This window comes from Rhipicephalus microplus, chromosome 4 (genome assembly GCF_043290135.1).
Source record: "Rhipicephalus microplus isolate Deutch F79 chromosome 4, USDA_Rmic, whole genome shotgun sequence".
In the NCBI taxonomy this organism is placed as follows: Eukaryota; Metazoa; Arthropoda; class Arachnida; order Ixodida; family Ixodidae; genus Rhipicephalus; species Rhipicephalus microplus.
Genome location: NC_134703.1, coordinates 2,000,831 through 2,020,751, shown reverse-complemented (window position 1 = coordinate 2,020,751; position 19,921 = coordinate 2,000,831). Strand labels below are relative to the sequence as shown.

The 19,921-nt window shown below is 44.4% G+C and overlaps 1 protein-coding gene across 1 annotated transcript; it reads right to left on the bottom strand.

The window, feature by feature from the left end:
* Positions 1-116: 116 nt before the first annotated feature.
* On the bottom strand, positions 117-19,149 carry LOC142813841 (uncharacterized). The gene is made up of 5 exons (XM_075891797.1): positions 19,076-19,149; positions 18,040-18,096; positions 13,902-14,060; positions 1,753-1,854; positions 117-507 (listed from the first exon to the last, which is right to left on the bottom strand). The coding sequence occupies exons 1-5, from the start codon at positions 19,082-19,084 to the stop codon at positions 436-438; spliced, it is 399 nt and encodes a 132-aa protein (XP_075747912.1). The 5' UTR covers positions 19,085-19,149; the 3' UTR covers positions 117-435.
* Positions 19,150-19,921: the final 772 nt, after the last annotated feature.

The window sequence follows — 19,921 nt, the reverse complement described above, 5'->3', positions numbered from 1 at the left end:
AGAAATGTTTCTCATATGAATTTAATACATGGGCAAAAGACAAGTAATAAAATTACGCACACGAAATAGGCGCCTTCGATTTGCCTATGTGTAATATTGAGGAAAATTCTTGCTCATGAGATCTCCTTTTTATTTCACTTATTAAAGTTCTAAACACATGTAAACATTTATAGGGCATTCTGCTTATTAGAGATGTTGCACCATTCCTTTCAATCACACGTACAAATCCGTAACACATTCACGGCACAGAAAAACTATCTCCGCCCGCTTTCGGAAGCAAGCCACATTAAAAGTTGCATTTGGGACAGAGGCCTGAGAGATTGCTAGAACATCTTCAAGCAATTAACAAGGTAGTCATGGAAGACTCCTCGACAATATCAAACAACTAGAGCAGAGATTGTAATAAGAAATTGCATATTTATACTTTAATGCTTGTCAACCTGTAACCAGCATCTTCACGCAAAGCGCCAAGACTGCCATGGATAACCCTTCGATGATACCAAGGACCTAGAACAAAGATAACACCATTACTATTCAATGAGATGGGCTTTTGGGCTGGTAAATTTGTTACATTAATTCAAGCCATAGCGGGACCAAATGAAGAACACAGGACGTGCACTACTCCTAACTGAACCTTTATTTAAAAAAAAACAAGTTGTACAGCAATTCAAACGGCAAACATCATCAGAAACCTCCATCAGAAGCTCAAGCCTGCATTATTAGGTTACGTCATTTCTCTGCACTTAAAGCAACCTAGGGCGAAAAAAATTACATATCTGAATGTTGCAGGCTTGCGCTTATAATCCTGTTAATTGGTGATGTTCTCTGTTTTCATTATTGTATAAGTACATCTTCTTGAACCAAAGATTCGGGTGTGAATAGTGCATGCCCTGTCGTCTTTCCGTGGTGTTTGTCTTTACGCGCTAATGCTTCAGTGAGCATTACCATACTTTAATGTTTTTCAGCATGCAACCATAGGTTCTTAATTACCCCGGTCAAGAAGGCTTTTCGATATAATACGTGATGCAATGAATTCGAAAACTTTAATGCCTGTTCACGATCACTTTATGCCGTTATTAAGAGTCCAAGATAGATGAGTGTTGAATAGGTGTAAACAGAGTGAAAATTATTTCCTCACGAGGTGCTTGCTGTTCCTACTTCTTGACTAAAGTATTATGAAGCGTGCTCATCAAATCTCGTAAAATAAACTTTTGTCCTAAACGTCACAGCTAACCAACAACACTCATCTCATGCTCATGCTTCGGGAAATGCTGTGTGTGATTCTGATGTTACCAGATCAAATGATGGACTACCAGGGGCTATTAGTTTGATTATCATACGCCGCAGGATATTAAGCTAAGATTTTACATTGACACTTGCTGACCTTTAGTGTTATGTTCTCAATTCTTAGTACTTCTTAATACTGCAGCGCTAAACATTATTGTCACTTAACTGCATTGCAATTCTGATCGCCCTGCCTAAGGGGGGCATGTTTTCTGTTTCCAGAGCACCATGGTGCTAACGATACCGACTGGCATGTGAGGTCAGACGTCTATATCTCTTCGCTCAGCGCATTCCCCGGTGCAGTTTTTACTCTGCTTCAAGCTGAATATTGGTGATATTTAAGAGCCTTCATAACTCGACGTATGTGTTATAAGTAATGGTGAAACAATAAAATATTACATTTGAACCTCAGTACAAGTGCGTGACCGTGCGAACTATAGCGTAGTATATAGAAAGTCTAGCACTCACCCCTATGGCCACTGCGAGCAAGTTCTGGCCTCCGGAATTTGACAAGGACATAATTCCGCTGATTAAGAACATCAGTCCACCGGCACCATAGTAAGTCGCAAGCTGGGAGGTAAAACAAAAAAAAACAAAAGGTATGGGTGATCGCAGATTCATAAAAATAGATGCAACTGGGAAATAAAGTTCGTCCTCATAGGAGTGGTTGCATGTAGACTGTGTGTCAATAAGTAATTAATTTAGCACCACTATTACCTGTCTTGTTTCTTCTAAGTGAGTAGGGCCATTACCTTTTGCTTAGTATTTGCCACTTGCATGTTATACTAATTGCAGCTAAGCATGAACTTAGAGAGTGATTTCATTTTACCAGCAGGAGGCATTAGAGCGAGCGCCTTGCTGTAACATATTCTAGATGTTGTTTTTTTTCGATTGCTGTAGCATGCATTGCTATGTCTAAGAAATTGAAGTACACGTTGCAAACTCCAAAGTGTGTTCGGGGGAAGCCAGCGGCCTTTTCACTAAATATGTCCATTTAGTTTTTTTTTGTTCCTTTCTTTTTTTACTTTTTTACACTTTCTCAGCATTCAAGTGATTGATGAGATAATGTAAGGGTTGTCACGTGCCGTAGTACCGCCACATGATTTCTGGGAGAGTGTGAGGTGCAGAGACCGCAGCTGGCACCGTTTGGGGCACGGACGAAGGGAAGGATGGACGTGAGTAAGACAATAAAGGCTCTTGCTTTAAGACTGGCTTTGCCTTGACTGAGTTATACCTAGGAGTGCGTAGTTAGCGGTAGAATAAATTTTAGTGTTTCGCTTGGACTTGTGTATGGTTACGCTTTCGAGTCATGCGGGTCGTGCTTCCTCCACCTCCACCTAGCCACCGCATCCCACCTAGCCACCCCATCTATATACACAATTCAACACCAGCTGTTCCTCTGTTGTTACCAACAGTGCGCTTAGCTGGCATTTAGCTCACCGGTAGGGTGCAAGCCTTCGTAGCGTGAGGGCCTACATTCGAATCCCAGTATTTCGATGGTAGTCTTATTCTTTTTTTTTTGTTGGTAGAACGCATTCAAATAATGGTTCATATGTATTCGGGTGTAGAAAGCATTGTGCTTAGTTTAGTGGTTAAGACCCTCCCTTTCGGAGCGTAAACGATCAGGTTCGAATCCACGGGCTATGATGTAAGTCTTTCGTTTTTTTTTTCGTTCTGTGAAGAGGCGTTTGGTGGTTAGATCATTGGGTAAAGCACTCACCTATGGAGCATGAGGGGCTAGTTCCGAATCCAAGTGCTGCATTCAAAGTTCCCTATTTTTCTTCGATTATCCTTTTCATTGGTAAAACGGGCATCAACTTTAATTTACCAGTTTCGCCATCTACTGAGGGGTAGCCAAAGCCCCAGAGAACTGTTTCGCAGGAAGCAAAAAACGTAATACCCCCTCCCCGTTAAGCTCTTACGTCACAAAAAAGCTGAGCCTTATCGGGGCTGATAAGGGTTTAAACTTTTTCGACAATACACTGTTGGGAAGGCAACGTCTAAGGAGGCACGGCCGCTCGGAATCAATACAGCGTATCTCCTCCGCGGTAAGGTGTGACGTCAAATAATAGTTTACCCTTATCAGAACTGATAAGGGCCTCAAATATTTTGGTAGGTTTCAACCATCCACAGTGGGGAAGCCAACGTCTTAGGGGACCCTGCTGCTTGTAATATGTGCATCGTACGTTCTCCACGGCAAGGTGTGACGTCACACAAAAGTTTGGCCTTATCTGGACAGATAGGGGCCTCAACTTTTCCAACAAGTTTCGGCAATTTATTGCGGGAAAGCCAACGCCGCAGGGGGCCCTGCAGCTTGTAATAAATACACAGTATCCCCTCCACGGAAAGGTGTGCCGTCACACAAAAGTTGAGCCTTATCAAGGGTGATAAGCGCCTCAACTTTTCCGGCAAGTTTTGACCATTAAATGTAGGGAAAAGTCTCAGGGGGCCCGGCAGCTCGGAATAAACGCATAGTACACTACCAATGGCAAGATATGACGTCAGACAAAAGTGTAGCCTTATCAGGACTGATCATGGCCTCAACTTTTTAGACAAGTTTTGAACATCCACTGCGGGGAAGCTTACGTCTCAGGGGCCCTGCAACTTGTAATAAACGCATCGTACGGCCTCCACTATCCCTCAAGAGGAAGGTATATAACAGCTGTATCTTGCCGGTACTTAGCTACGGAGCAGAAACCTGGAGACTTACAAAGAGAGTTCAGCTTAAATTGAGGACGACGCAGCGAGCAATGGAAAGAAAAATGGTAGGTGTAACCTTAAGAGACAAGAAGAGAGCAGAGTGGATTAGGGAACAAACGGGGGTTAAGGATATCATAGCTGAAATCAAGAAGAAGAAATGGACATGGGCAGGGCATGTAGCGCGTAGACAGGATAACCGCTGGTCATTAAGGGTAACTGACTGGATTCCCAGAGAAGGGAAGCGGGTTAGGGGGAGACAGAAGGTTAGGTGGGCAGATGAGATTAAGAAGTTTGCGGGTATAAATTGGCAGCACCAAGCACAGGACCGGGTTAACTGGCGGAACATGGGAGAGGCCTTTGTCCTGCAGTGGACGTAGTCAGGCTGATGATGATGATGATGACGGCCTCCAAGGCAAGGTCTGACGTCAGAAAAAACTGAACTGATAAGGGCGTGAACTGATAAGTTGAGCCTTATCACGCAAAAGTTGAGCCTTATCAAGGCTAATAAGGGCCTCAACTTTTTTGACGAGTTTTGACCATTTATTACGAGAAAGCCAACATTTCAGGAGGCCCGGCAGCTCAGAATAAACGCATAGTACATCGTCTACGGCAAGATGTGACGTCAGACAAAAGTGGAGCCTTATCAAGGGTGATACGCGCCTGAACTTTTTCGACAAGTTTTGACCATCCACTGCGGGGAAGCCAACGTCTCAGCGGGCCCTGCAACTTGTAATAAACGCATGGTATGGCCTCCTTCCGGCAAAGTGTGACGTCAGACAAAAGTTTAGCCTTATCAGAGCTGATAAGGGCTTCAACTTTTTCGACAAGTTTTGACCATCCACCACAGAGGAGCGAATGCCTAATGGGACCAGGCAGCTCAGATTGAACGCCTAGTACACGGTTCATGGCGAGGTGTGACGTCAGAAAAAAGTTTAGCCTTATCAAGACTGATAAGCACCTCAACTTTTTCGACATGTTTCGACCCTTCACTGCGAGGAAGCCAACGCCGCAGGGGGCCCTACATCTTGGAATGAACGCAGAGTGTGTCCTCCATGGCAAGGTGTGACGTCTGACAAAAGTTTACCCCTATCAAGACTGATAAGGGCCTCAATATTTTTGAGAAGTTTTGAGCATCTACTGCGGGAAGCCAATGTCTCAGGGGGCCCTGCAGCTTGTAATAAATGCATATTGTCCCCTCCACGGTAAGGTGTGCCGTCACGCAAAAACTGTGCCTTATCAAGGGTGATAAGCACCTCAACTTTTTCAGCAAGTTTTGACCATTCAATGTGGAGAAGCCAACGCCTCAGGGGGTCCGGTAGCTCGGAATAAACGCCTAGTACACCGTTCACGGTAAGGTGTGACGTCAGACAAAAGTTTACCCTTATCAAGGCTGATAAGAGTCTCAACTTTTTCGACAAGTTTTGACCATATATTGCGGAGAAGCCAACATTTCAGGAGGGCTGGCAGCTCGGAATAAATGCATAGTACACCGTCTACGGCAAGGTGTGACGTCAGACAAAAGTTGCGCCTTATCAAGGGTGATAAGCGCCTAACTTTTTAAATGGGTTTAGACCATCCATTGCGTGTAAGCCCATCTCTCATGGGGCCCTGCAGCTTGTAATAAACGCATTGAACGCCCTCCACGGCAACGTGTGACGTAAGACAAAAGTTAAGACTTATCAGGACTGATAAGGGCCTCAGCATTTTTGGCAAGTTTTGACCATCCACCGCAGGGAAGCCGACACCTCGGGGGCTCTGCAGCTTGTAATAAACGCATAGTACGTCCTTCACAGAAATGTGTGACGTCAGGCAAAAGTTAAGCCTTATCAGGACTGATAAGGGCCTCAACTTTTTCGACAAGTTTTGACCGTACACTGAGGGGAAGCCAACATCTCAGAGGGCCCTGTAGCTCGGAATAAACGCCGAGTGTGCTGTATATATATATATATATATATACATACATATATATATATATATATATATATATATATATATATATATATATATATATATATATATAAGAAAAATTTAGGACAAAAAACTCAGGAAGACTCCGGCGCATGGAATCGAACGTGGGACCTCTGATGCGTGAGTGCGAGGTGTTGACTACTAAGCCACGAATGATCACGTCTTTGCCAAGCAAAATGGCAAGCGTTTTATATCTACCATTTGCCTCTAGTGACGGGTGATTGGGTGTGGGGAACTATCATGTTTTCAGCATCAGTGTAGCCCGGTTATAACGTAGTCGGCGGGAATTTCACATTACTTTACTATAACTACTTTTTTTATATCTGTATTCTAAAAAATCAAACATTATATACACCAAGAAAAAGTTTATTTACTCTTTCTGAAAATAGCAATCAAGGGTCTGTTGCAAGCGTTTCAGGAGCGCGAGTTTCAGAACATGGTGCTCAACGTTTTCCAATGTATCGCAAGGGCCCGGTTCGGAACACAAGTACATACGCTGCGTGTCGACAGCTTCTTCGGCGGTCCCAGGCTGAGGCGTACCATTGTCGTCGTCACCTTCGCCTTCCGAGGAACGGCTATCTGCGGCCGTTCCCTTTTTGGATATGCTAGCGGTGAGTTCATCGGTGGTGAGCAACTTCCTTGCGACGAAGTCTTGATCTGCCATGGCGAAGTCCAGATAATCCAGCCCGCTGGGGACAAGGCTTGCGTTGCCCACTGCCTCATACAGCTGCCCCAAGCTCGTCACTGCCACCGCACTATCCGCTGAAGCAGCGTCACTGTCTGCTTCTGCTGTCATTTCTTCGGCAGCGCTGCTTCCTCGCGAAAAATCTGGTTTCTCGAAGCAGTGAAGATTGGTCTCGGACTTCAGGTCCCGCCAGGCTCCACTTGCGAAAAATATCGCCTTTACTAGCGGCACCTTCAGTTCGGCGGCGTTGTCGGCTGTACGGATGTCCATGAGCAGACGCTCGATGACACGGCGGCGATAATGCACTTCGAATTTCGCTATTACTCCTTGGTTCGTCAGCTGCATCTTGGCGGTTGTTTCAGAGGCAGAAAAAGCACCTCGACAGCACTCAGATGTGCGGTAACATGGTGTGCGCTGCAATTGTCCAGCAAAAGCAGCACTTGCGATTCTTCACGGTCATTTCCTTATCTAAGTCTGTCAGCCACCTCCGGGTTATTTCCCCCGTCATCAACGCCTTCTCATTGTTTGTGTATACGACAGGCATCTACAGCCCCTTGGCGAAGCCCCGCCGTCTCTTAGCCTTGCGGATGACCAATAGCGGCCTCTTGTCGGAGCCGTGCATGTTTGTTTGCAAACACCAACAATGTGATGCGATTTTTGTTTTTCTTCCTCCCCACGCACTTATCAGTCTTCGCCGTGAGAGTTTTTGCAGGCAACAGCTGAAAGAACAGACCCGTTTCGTCAGCGTTGTAAATATCTCTTTTGGTGTACGTATTAGGAATTCGGCTCCTGTGCTTCATCTTCCAATGCTAGAGACCGTCCTCGTCAACGGATGCGCGCTTCAGCGACAATGCGCTTGCCTGTGATTCCATGGTGGTCTTTAAATTGCTGCAACCATACGTGGCCTGGGTTGAAGTTCTCGTGGCCGAGAGCAAAACCGAGGCGTTTGGCCTGTGCGAGCAAGACCAGCCCATTGAGCGGGAAGTTCTTGGCACGATCGCCTACAAACTCTTTCAGTGCAGAGCGCCGCTTCGACATCTCCTAAAGTGGCAGCAAGGATCCACTTCCGTTCCCCGCTGCCAACGTCATGGTCCAAGGCGGCATCAATTTTCCGTGCATTTTTTTTTAAATGTTGCCAAAATTGACTGTGCTATGCAGTACTTCCGTGCGAGGTCGGTCTTCTAAATTTTCTGCCAAACTTGATCCAAAATGGCACGTTTTACTTTGAGAGAGAGCACATTTCATTTGGTCGCCAATGAGGCGGTCGTTCCAGGTATTGCTTGACATGGGTAGGCCTAGCTGCAGCCGCGGCAAGGCAAAGCGCGCTACGATAATCCGCTCTTCACAAGTGAGTACGTAGAGACAGCACGATCGAACGAATACTTCTGCTGCACAAGCAGGTCAAGTCCAAGCGCGCTGCGGTAATTCACCTGTGAACAGAGACACAGCACAACATGTGCGCATGGCTGCTTCTGCGGCTAAGACTGAACTGAATAAACACCATGAAGCAAAGAGCGGGTTCGAGTGCGACTGCTCTGCCCGCAGCTGCTGCGCCCAAAGAACACCACTGCGCCTCTGGCGGAGCACCGCAGCCAGGCTTCTAAGGCACGTGCACGGCACATTCATAGGTAAGGTTAGCTTGTGGCGCCATGCCGTAGAAGAAAATCCATTCAGGAGAGCACCAATTTCGCTTTTTCACAAAATGAGGCGCCACCATCGGAACCGGTCTAGAGTTACTGTTTCACAGTATATTATTGTTTTACAGTATGTCACTGTTTCGCAGTATACTACTTCATGTACTTCGCTTGTTTCATTTTTTTCTTTTTTCTAGCTTGTGTAGTGTTAATTATTCATGCCCCATTTTTTTGTTGCATAGGTGAAATAAATAAATAGATATAGAATGAAAAAAAAAAGATTACTCCGAAGAAAACTCTTGTGACGCTCTTTTGTAAATATGTGATGCAAGAGCAATATTTATGAAAAAAATAAATGCGTGAATCGAAAAAAAAACTACATTCAGGTTTTGTCGGGGTTCGAACCATGGACACAAAGCCAGAGAGCTCAATTCGGTGCCCACTGAGTTAGATGTGCATTATGCCGGTGCAGCGAAGCCTAAGACTTCATTGCGCCGGCAAAAAAATAAATAAATATAAATGACAAACGGTGACTCCGGGGAAAAATATTGTGGCAGTCTGATCATCCCTCTCTGACGTAAGACCAAGAACTGTTAAAAAGTACATAAGTAAAGCAGTAAAAAAAACTGCAGCTTTACTGAGTTTCGAAGCTGCGACACGATGCTCGTAGTGCCATTGCACTACCGACTGGGCTACAAGCGAAGGCTTGAGTCGGTTGAGTATATCCGAACCCTATGACAGGGGGGGGGGGGGAACTCTCTATACCTGCCATGTATTCGCTCTCGGCAGCGGCAGCGCCGTTTTACCACTGGCGGTTGCAGGTGGTAAAATAAATCACAAATGAAAAACTTATTTAATGACGTCACTGGTAAGTTCCCCAAATAGAGGGAAAGGCTTAAAAATTGAGAGGAGGGGGTTTCCACGGAACCCTTTCTTTCCCACTTCACATGCAAGCGGAATGCACTCGTGCCTTCTTTCAGGTCCGCTGGTCCAACGGTTCCTCTATTTTATCAATGCCAGCCAGATGCGCCCAATCGAGCCGTTCACAAACCTCACCTTTAGCCTTTCCCTGTTCTCGCCCATGGCCTAGCCTTCGCTTGTGCTTTGCTGTAATGGGGGAGGGAGGCCCCTCATGCAGTGTATCACGATGAAAGCCATATGAAGTATTTTTCGTTAAGCCGTGCACAGATCCGGGGGGTGGTATCTTGCATTCCTCGTATTCACCATGTTATCGGTCGCGCTGCCTCTGTAAATTGTATGGTGTTTTGAGATAGCGCGTCGCCGTTCGTGACTCTATTCGGGCAACCAATGGGGAAGCGTCACTGCAACGTTTTCCTGCTTGCCGATGCGGTGCGCCATGATGCGGTTGCGGCGTTGCTTCGAACCACAAAAAAGGAGTACAAACGAACAAATTTGACAGAAGTTCGATATTGTTGTGGGAAGCAAGTATTTCGCATCTCCGGGGGCAAGCGCTCGGAAGCACGTGTGGTGCAAGCACTGTGACTCCTCATGCAGCGTCGCATTATGACCATTACTTGAACTAAGGTGAGCCGGCCGCTCCCATTGGTAAGCACGCGTTTGCGCTGGAATTGAAAGAATTAAAGGAGGCGTTGGCTGGCACCATGGGAAATGCAGTCATATAACTTGGTTAATCTTTTTCTATAAATTTTGTTCATGTTTTCTGAGGAGGCGAAAGTTAAGCTGGCTGATTCCTCAGTGAGACGAGACTCAACCGACACAAATGAAATGCACTCTTTATTGCATGTTTCGTATAAAAATCAGGTACTTACACGTTGTGTAAAGGTATCAATTCATAAAGGCAGATTTTATTTAGAGCTGACATATCGACATAAGGAGCAAACGTTGAACCCAGAATATTTGAACCAATGCAAAAATTGGCAACAATCACGAGTAGACCATGTGGTATTTGAATGAATCACGTTTGTTATGAGGGCCCGCATAGTTTCCTTACAGAACTTTAGTACCAAACAAGGCTGAAGTTCAGAGGAGTGGAGAAGTTTCAAAGAATCACAAGTTTTTCGAGAAAGATCATCGTTGGAAACAGTGTTTTGGCAAGTTGACTAGTCTTAGTTAGGGAAACAGCGTTGCCTTGACAAGGAAAAGTGCAATACTAAAAACTTTGACTCTATCAACTTTTTTTCTACTTTTTAGAAGCATTTAGTCCATCACGTGTATTTGAGTCGCACTATTAGAAGTAAAGACTCAAAATTTCTAAACCACGGCTGCAAGAATTTTATCAGCAGCCTATAGTTACTTGATTTCATTTCAACTACACGCCAATAGTAAAAGAAAGAAAAACTATGTAGCTGAGCCAACTCAAATTGAAGCCTTTTACTAAATGCATTTTCCTGACAGGAGCTTGGCTGCTTTCCTCATTCAATAGTCAAGCGACACTGCACTTCTGTCAGTCAAGTCAGGTTTGCAGAGAACTTAATTTATTCATATATACTCATGCAAAATCATTAACTTCTCAAACAATGGTTCAGAATTTTTGCGCTCATCCGTTGCCTCTAGGAGACACAGAAAAACCTTTGCGGAACTATAAATCCCCGGATCAGCACACCGCAGAGCAGCGCAAGACATGTGTTACCCGATTAAGCCACCTTTAACGAATGCATGGTTGACTTATTCGGCGTAGCTCACTGCGGCTTCCGTTCTCGGCCCTCCACAACTTGCTGTCTTTATCTGTCCTGTAGCTGACACGCCAACCGAGTGAGATAACTGAGCGCGATTCAACTTCTAATATCGCTGAGCGAGGGGCGAAAAGAAGCGAAGGCAAGTGCTACGAACGCAAGTCAATCACTTCCCGCGCTTCGCCTTTACTTAAAATCATATACAGAATAAAGAAGAAGAAAAGGCATATAAACAAAAGATAAGTTTTTAGAGAGATATCGATTTTTTTTATTTGTAAAAACTTGTTAATGCTAATAAATGCGAACATTCATATCAACATTACCCCACTCAACCGGTTCTTAGGATGCCCAACAACCGCTACGAGCGTGCATGATCTTTGGAACAAAAACTAGCGCTGAGTTTCCGGGGCCTGCCTATTACTTCACTGCACAGATGAATAAAAACAATAAATGTAAAAATAGAAGTGGTGACTCCACTGAACGCAATTGCAGCCGGTCCTTCACCACTCTGTGACGTTATAGCCATCACTGTAAACAAAGAAATCTGCAAAACAGGGGAAAACGCTGCCTTCGTTAATTTTTGTACTTGCGACACCACATTCATGAGGCCATTGCCCCAAAGCTCCTCTTAAAGTCGTTACTATTCATAATACTATTGCGTCAAGACTGGCCCAAGTCACGCGATCAAGTAAGTCGCAAAGCGATTTAACGCAAATGACCGCTTTGGTCACAAAACAACCGTCTTGGCTCAGTCGCAAGCTGCTGGGTTTGCAGCCATGTGATTTCACTCGCAAAGTTGCGATAGGGTCACATGCGCACATTGAGAAAGTTAGCGTTATTCATGGGTCAACGGGGATGAGAGCACTGGGTCTTCTACTACTAACGATGGGAACGATGGGTGGCACACTTATTTGCCTAATCTTCATGCTTTTGGCTTAAAATGCACTCGTGGCTTTGTTTATTGTTGCGTCTTGGCGTTTTGCTCGAAAACAAAGACTAAATTCTTGTTTTATTTGTGAGCCGATCATAACTAGCGAGCCTAAAAATCAAAGGTGGTTGGGTACTGCTGAACATTTGCTGCAACTTCGTCGGATCTGGAACTGCTGAACATTTGCTGAACTTCGTCTTACGTAGACGTGGCACAAGCTACGTGGAGCCTAACGGAGGCATACGGACAAAGCTTGAATAGATCCCTGCACTACCCATGATTATGCCTCTGTTTTAAGAACCTTGCCTTGCAGCACCCATAGACACTAGCGCCAGAGTTCCCTTTAGTGTATTATTAGAAGCGAAGCTCCTCGGGCTCTCATCCCACCGTCGAAGCTCCCTAACAAATTTCCCCTCCTCTACTTGTATATTTCTCACACTGTCTTTATACCTGCCTTCTCCCCACAAAATGGCGAGTGCGTGAAACCATCGCTTGGCTTTGCCGTCTTCAACCATAAGGCTTTTTTGGGGTTCCACTTCGCCCCTTGGTTGGTTCGTTGCGTAGGCTGGCTCACACTGTGCTGCTCGCGCCGCAAACCCACTCGCTCAGTTGTTCCCGCCATTAAGCGCAGCAAACGCTCTCCCCAGCAAACGCTTCATTGTAACCGTGTTCATGAAAGCCAGCAGCAAGTTCAGGCGCATAGTCGTTTGAATCCCATTTCTTGGAAGCTTCGCTCATCGGTATTAGTCGTACATGGATCAGCTGCTAGTTTTTGGAAACTCATGAATGAGAGCTACATGAGAGCAGATGTGAAAAATTTTGTGTCGATGGGTAAAATATTTAAGCAGGTGTAAACGTCGGTCACCTTTAGTCGCTTTGTTTGGTCGCCACTCGCGAACGGGTGCGCCACCGCTGCAAGATGGAGGTGTGAATAAACCTTTACTGACTAAACTGAAGATGGATGCCTGAGAAGTTTAAATTTGCCGTGATCCTATGAAAACGCAGCACTGGTAATTTGATAGAAAAACGAAAGCAAGAAGTTCAGACTCTTCGGGTAAAACGTAAAAAACAGTGAAGTTGCTCGATGTTAAGGGTTTAGGGGCACTCTTGGCTGATCCTAGGTTTTTCTTGAGTATCGACAGAGTCGACTCAAAGCATGGCCGTTCATAAGCAATGCAAGAATGTCTTAACTGCAGCGCCAAAACCTACCGCGAAATCACAGCTCTGCCCCCCTCCCCCCTTCACCTCTGCTAGCGGCGTCCCTTGTACTCGGCTCGTGCCACACTGGACAAACTTGCCGCAACGACTGCGGACTGTCTCCACCTGTGGGCATGCCTTAACAGTGACTGCTCATTAGTGTGTGCGTGGCTAGGCAATATGAAACTGAGGTGGTGCGCAACTGTGGCTGTATTATTATTAAGGTATGGCACGGTGAGTTTTTCGCAGACACGTGATGCTTTACCTATAGAGCTTCAAGATATTAAGGTTTTATTCAAATGCTCCCTTATGCAGAGCGGACATGAGAACTGGACGTGTTTGGTTGAACGAACAGCTTGTTGGTTATCCATTGCATCTGATTTATAGTGATAAAATGATAATTATAGCTATAGTCGTAAGTTCAAGACTATCTAAAACTTCATTATTGACAGGAACACGAAGTGGTGAAGAATGCGCTTTGGTAGGTGACCACTGCTTAGTGTTGTGTGCGTGTGTCATGTGTGTTCTTCTCTGCACCGTCCTGTATGTGCTATACATTCATTGTATGCTATGATCCCGGTAAGTACATTCGCACTTTGCAAAAATGGAATTCGAAGCGAGCTTTTGTACGACCGCAGGATGAAGTTTTCGTTAGTCCACTCTTGACGTCCAGGACAGCTAGACCTAAGAAAAACATCGTGGTGATGCCAAGGGAAGCCAAAGTGCTGGTAAAGACTGCTACCACAGGCTTTCCCATAAGAAAACTGTATGGTTATTAATCACTTGGACAGCTTCCAGACAACAGTTCAGTTCAATTTTCTTTTCGTTTCGATAAAAGGTACGATACTCACAAACTTTCTGGTGAACTCCATGTCACCAATAAGGCCGTGCAAAATCATGAACGAACCGTTGAGCATGTAAGCGAAGCTCAGATAGTGCATCATCTGGTAGCGTCCATGCAGGCTCAAGTTTCCCCCGTTCAACATCAAAAGTATTGCGAAGGCCAGGATCTGTAAAAATAAAACGTCATGTTGAGCTATTTAACGTTGATAGTTTTACGTGCCTGACCCCAATTTTCCATAAGAGTTGTCATAACTTGATTTTGAGGTCATCTGAAGCTTCATTATTGTAGGGCACTTTAAAAGGCGAAGAACTCGCCTTGGCAGGTGAACACTGATAGTTCACTTTTGAAAGCTTGTATAGTAGTATAGTTAATACCCGGTAGATATTACGAACTACCTCACCAAAGAAGGACTGGCCACCCTGGTGCAGTATATGGCCACCACCTCCCACATGCATACGTCAATTAACCCACGGCCCTCAGTCCCCATCGGCTGCGAAGCAAGTGACATGGTGGTGGTCAGATCTGCAACGCAGCAGAGGGTGCTAAGAAATTCTGGATCCGGACAGGCCGCCATTGGAACCTGAACTTGGCAACGTTTAACGCTAGAACCTTATGTAGTGAGGCAAGTCTAGCTGTATTAGAGGAACTAGAGGGAATTCAATGGGATGTGATAGGGTGCAATGAGGTTAGGAGGACAGATGAGGCCTATACAGTGCTACAGAACGGGCATGTCCTTTGCTATCGGGGCTTGGCTGACAGAAGAGAACAGAGATTGGGGTTTATTATCCACAGAAACATAGCTGGAAACATAGATGAGTACTATGGCATTAATAAAAAGGTGGTAGGTATCTTAATTAAACTCAATAAGAGGTACAAAGTGAAGGTGGTACAGCCTTATGCGCCTACGTCCAGCCATGATGACGCGTCAGCTGAAAGCTTCTACGAAGACGTGGAATCGGCAATGAGTAAGGTAAAAACACAGTATACTATACCGGTGGGAGACTTTAATGCAAAAGTATGGAAGAAACAGGCTGAAAACCAGGCAGTAGGAGATTATGGTATCGGCACTAGAAACGCCAGAGGAGAGATACTAGTAGAATTCGCAGAACGCAAAAATTTACGGATTTTGGATACCTTGTACCGGAAACGAGGAAACCGCAAGTGGACATGGAGGAGTCCTCATGGTGAAAATAAGAACGAAATAGACTTTATAATGAGTGCACACCCAGGCATTGTGCAGGATGTGGAATTGCTTGGCAAGGTACGATGCAGTGACCATAGAAAAGTACGGTCCTGATTCCGCCTAGACATGAAGAAGGAACGACAGAAACTGATACGCAAGAAGCCAATCGATGAGCTAGCACTGAGAGGGAAAGTACAGAAATTCAGAGTCTCACTTCAGAACAGGTACTCGGCTCTTATCGAGGAAAACAGCCTTAGCGTTGACGCAATGAAGGATAATCTGACGAGTATCATGACGGAGTGTGCAGTGGAGGTTGGAGGTACTGTAGTTAAACAGGACTTTGGCAAGCTGTCCTAGGAAACAAACAATCTTATTAAGAAGCGTCAAGACATGAAAGCCTCAAGTACAACAGACAAAATAGAATTGGTAGAGCATTCAAAGTTGATCGAAGGTATCCGATGTAAGAAGGTATAACATGGAAAGAATTGAACACGCTCTAAGGAACAGAGGAAACTTCGAAGCAGTGAAGAAATAAAACATGGGATAGGCTTTTGCCTATCCCCAGTATGCACTAATGGACAAAGAAGGAAAAGTAAGTACCAATATGATTCGGATAGTAATATCAGCGCAGGAGTTTTACAAACATCTGTACAGTATCCAGCACAACCACGACCTTTATTCCACTCTTAAAGGCGAAGCTTAAGGGTCCCCCAATTTCGTAGTCGTATTTACGTTCCTTCTTTACCGCTTATGATTTCTTCATGCATTTGAGAAATATAATTTATTCAAACTAATCAATAAATAAATAATTAAGTCAATAAATAAACATATGTAGAAACTTTTCTTAAGAGTTTCTGCTACAGCTAGGTACAGGGCTGGTCTAAAGGTCGCCCACCATGCTTTCACAGAAATACATGAACTAGGGGCCTGCGAACTTTTGACGCCTCTCTTTTATTATGCATTTGCTTAACTATTGTTTATTACACGTGCAGTTTTTGCCATAGACAAGCCAGTGATCACGCTAAAGATTTTCGCTGATAAAAGCATCGCAATTTTCTCAGTTAATGACTCGCAGCTGAATACTGCAAAGTTCCGAAGCTTTCTCTTGCAATGACTCGTATACCGTAGGACAAAAGATAGTGGACATATCATGCATTCAGTAAAACTTGTAGCTGAGCGAGTTGGCTTATAATTCCGGGTGAACTGGAATACGCGCAAATAGAGACAACGACTCAGAAAAGATAAGACGTGGTTGCGCTTGTCTCTGCCTCGTCTTCTTTTGTGTCGTTGTCTGTATTTGCACGTACCAGCTAACCCTGTACCATGCATTGAAGGAACTGTTTGGACCATTAGATGACCGTTTCACCGCTAACTTGTTAATAAAGCGCCGTGTTTTGGGGTGACCGAATCCAATGCTCACCAGTAAAGTTCTTGACAATTCAGGTTTATCTAATACAATAATGTTTCGATGGCTAATACGCCTTCGTTCAGCTCTTCGTTGAGACACCTTGCTCTAGGCGGTCATAGGCTGATTTCATCGAAATAAACTTCATCTCAATTCAACAGTATCTCGTGGACAACATGCACCACTCATTTAAAGGGACACAAAAGGCAATTATTCAGTCAACGTAGATTGTTGAAATAACGCTTGAGGAACTTCGTAGTGTTACCTCTGTGCCGAGGAAGGGCTTACTTTGAAATGAAATTGCGTTTTAGTGGTTCGCATCGGGTTAGCGCACTTCAAATAACCCACCTCAACAAAACACTGACGTCACTGTTGCCGTGCACAATGTTGCCCGGCTTTAATGCGCGGCCGCCGATAATATAATAGCAGCAGAGGAAAAGTAGCGGGAGCCACAACAGCGACAATGGCAATTGAACAATGTTTAGCTACGGCCTTGAAAATTGCAGCCGTGCTTGATTCAACGGGGCCCCGCTATATGGCACGGCGTGTTCAGTTTGATCATGCAAAAATTGAATTTTTGAACCATTCGTCTCTTTCTCATGGCAACTTCCAGTGCTTCTTTTTGTCGTGAATTAAACAGAAACAAACAAGCAACATTTTATCACGTCGCTTGATGCACGGAATGTTCTGTATTTTGTACAGCTAGGTCCATTACTAGTAAATAATTTTAGGCGGTTCGTGTGATGTGATCGGGATGATTTTGAGAATGTCTTACTGCGGCGCATGTATTCTTGTGCAATACGCTTAATTTCTCTGTAAGTAGGGTACTCCTGGGTATAATATTGGCGTTTTAGACGTCATGCAATCAGATTTAACTATGACGTGAATTGTTATTACACTTTAGTGTCCCTTTAACGAAGGGCTTGTCACGTACGGATCTACAGATGTCAACGTATGTAACCACAGCAGTGAAAAATGACATTTTACTATACGGTCCCCTGGGGGCAGTGGGGTGCGTCAGCCTAAAATAATATGTATATGGACGTCTTAAAGTATGCTTGCGTCCATTACAACGAGCTTTGAGATTTCAATACGCAGCAACGTATGCGTATTACTTTAAAGCATTTTTATTTTACGTATATGTGATTATGCGTTTGAACCATGCAAACAAATAAGATAAGCTTGATGTTCATGCATGCAAATACGCACGCATTTGAACTCACGACACCGCAAACGCTAACGACTGCAAAACCACTAGTTTTTTTAACGCGAAGACGCACCAATTATTACCCTACCCTCCCTATGTTATGAAGTATTTGTGTTAAGATACCATTTTAGATGAGATACTAGAGTATTGAGAATGATGCAAATTGAAACACCATATTAAAGAAAAATGCACTTGCGAAAAAAAAAACTTCGACAAGCGCTGAATGTCTGCCGAAGTTAAGTAATAAGTGGAGAAAAACAGTATCGAGATTCAGGGACAAAATTAATCGCGTAAACACAGAGTTCTAACTGTAAATAAGGCACTATGACAAAATACAAAAGTTTACTCACGGTGGTGGCGGCATTTGACGAGCCCCTTCTGGTTTGGAAGTAACCATTTCCGCCTATCTGACGGAGGGAATGAGTTGAAAATGGCGCTTAAGAACATCATGACATACAAAATGGCATGTGTCTATTTTCTCTGCAACCGGAATAACTGTTCAAAAATATTTCTCCCGGCAGTCGCCGCCCATTGGCTCTCATATGCCACGTGACTAACTGCCACGATAATATCTTTTTGTATTCTCCCGGCATCCGGGAGAACTTAACCTAACCTAACCTAACGCACGCTATACCACGTCTGCCCAGTCTGTCCCGCAGAAGCCAGTTTTTCCTCTTCTCCTCTGCCGGCAGTTAGTCAAGGGACATATGAGAGCTAATGAAACGCGACTGCCGAGAAAAAAAATTTAAACAATTATCCCAGTTTCCGGGAGAATAGACACTAAGTCCCAATTACGTGTAAGAAAATTCACTCAAATTCAACGTAATTTTCATCGCCGTACTGTTCGTTGTCTGATACGGAGACTCAAAAGAAGTATGAACATCGAATGTAAATATTTGGAACACCAACTTGTCATCACAATAGTGGTTATGATAAATTTGCACTCGTCACTGGGACGGAAGTCTTCTTCTGGGTAAACGAAAATTCGGGTTATTTGGAAGTTTTATTCACACAAGGCTGCGTCCGCTGATTCTGATATAAATTTAGTGTACATAGAAATATAGAGATTGATAAGCAACAAAAGGACGTATATTTAAACTCTCTTTACTAATTACGAGTATATTTGGCCCTATGTTGCACTAGGTGATTCACTTACTACTAAGCGTTTCACAGAACACATCCTAATTTGACCTACACTTCAGTGCTTCTAGCAATAGCAGCTGTGATAATTAGGAGACTTGTGGTAGAAATCTGTGTATCGAAAGGCAATATTCAAGTACTAAATTCTGTTAGCATGTAAATGTTTATTGTCTAACGTCAAGAACTCCTTAACAAAGCCCAGATATCAGTTAGACAAATATAATATTAGAAACAGAAATACCTTACCAGAATCATCGTCGATACTCTGTTACCACTTTGTTCTCTTCTTCGTCTGTGGCTGGAATACGAGGCCACAGTGAATCGTCTGTCTTTTCTTTATTATTTACTAATCATAAAGAAAGCCAGAGAAAAATGGTAACTTGGAGGAATGACAGCTGGGGCCATGAAAACGGGCTGATCTATCTCAACCTTCTAAAGCGAGCCGTTTGGAATTTAGACCCCTCACCTAAATGCATTGTTTGGACTCCGAGCCACCGGGGCCTTAGAGGTAACGAGGCTGCGGATGCGGTCGCCCGTGCGCTTAACTAGCGGGCACCTCATCCAGGCTTTTCCGGCTGAGAGACTAGCCAACCGCTTCTACAATTTAGAGAAATTCTGGTGTACTATTGCGAACAACATCGGCTTTTTCCGATGCCTGCTAAGGGCCTGAGTAAAGCCGATGAACGAACCCTAAGGTGTCTGCTGACCAACACCTTGTTGCGTCCTGCAGTAGTAAAACATTTTGACCTGAAAGTTGATGGGCGATGCCCTCACTGTGGGGAAGACTCTAACTTTAATATGGTGTGCGCATGTTGAATGAATTCTTCCCTTCCTCTAAACCCTTCCCCAACTAGAGAAGCATGGGAGGCAGCCCTACTCAATTGCTCTGGGCTAGAGGCTCAAAGAGCTCTAGTCCAACGGGGGCGTGTAGCGGCCTTGTCCAGCTGTGTCCAGGAATAAGGACTCCCGCTGTGTAAAGGGCACTTACAGACCTGCAAACTCTTTATGAATAAATGTTTTTCACACACACATCTCAACCTAAATGACAAGGCTTCTGCCGAAGAACATTTACGGTGTAATCTTTAGGCCTGG

Bases quoted from the DNA above. Each gene is read 5' to 3' on its own strand.
- LOC142813841 (XM_075891797.1), bottom strand. The intron at 14,061-18,039 runs GTGAGTAAACTT...TTATTTTTACAG, and splicing joins CGTCAAATGCCGCCACCACC to ATCCTGGCCTTCGCAATACT. The intron at 508-1,752 runs GTGAGTGCTAGA...TCTTTGTTCTAG, and splicing joins TGCTCGCAGTGGCCATAGGG to GTCCTTGGTATCATCGAAGG.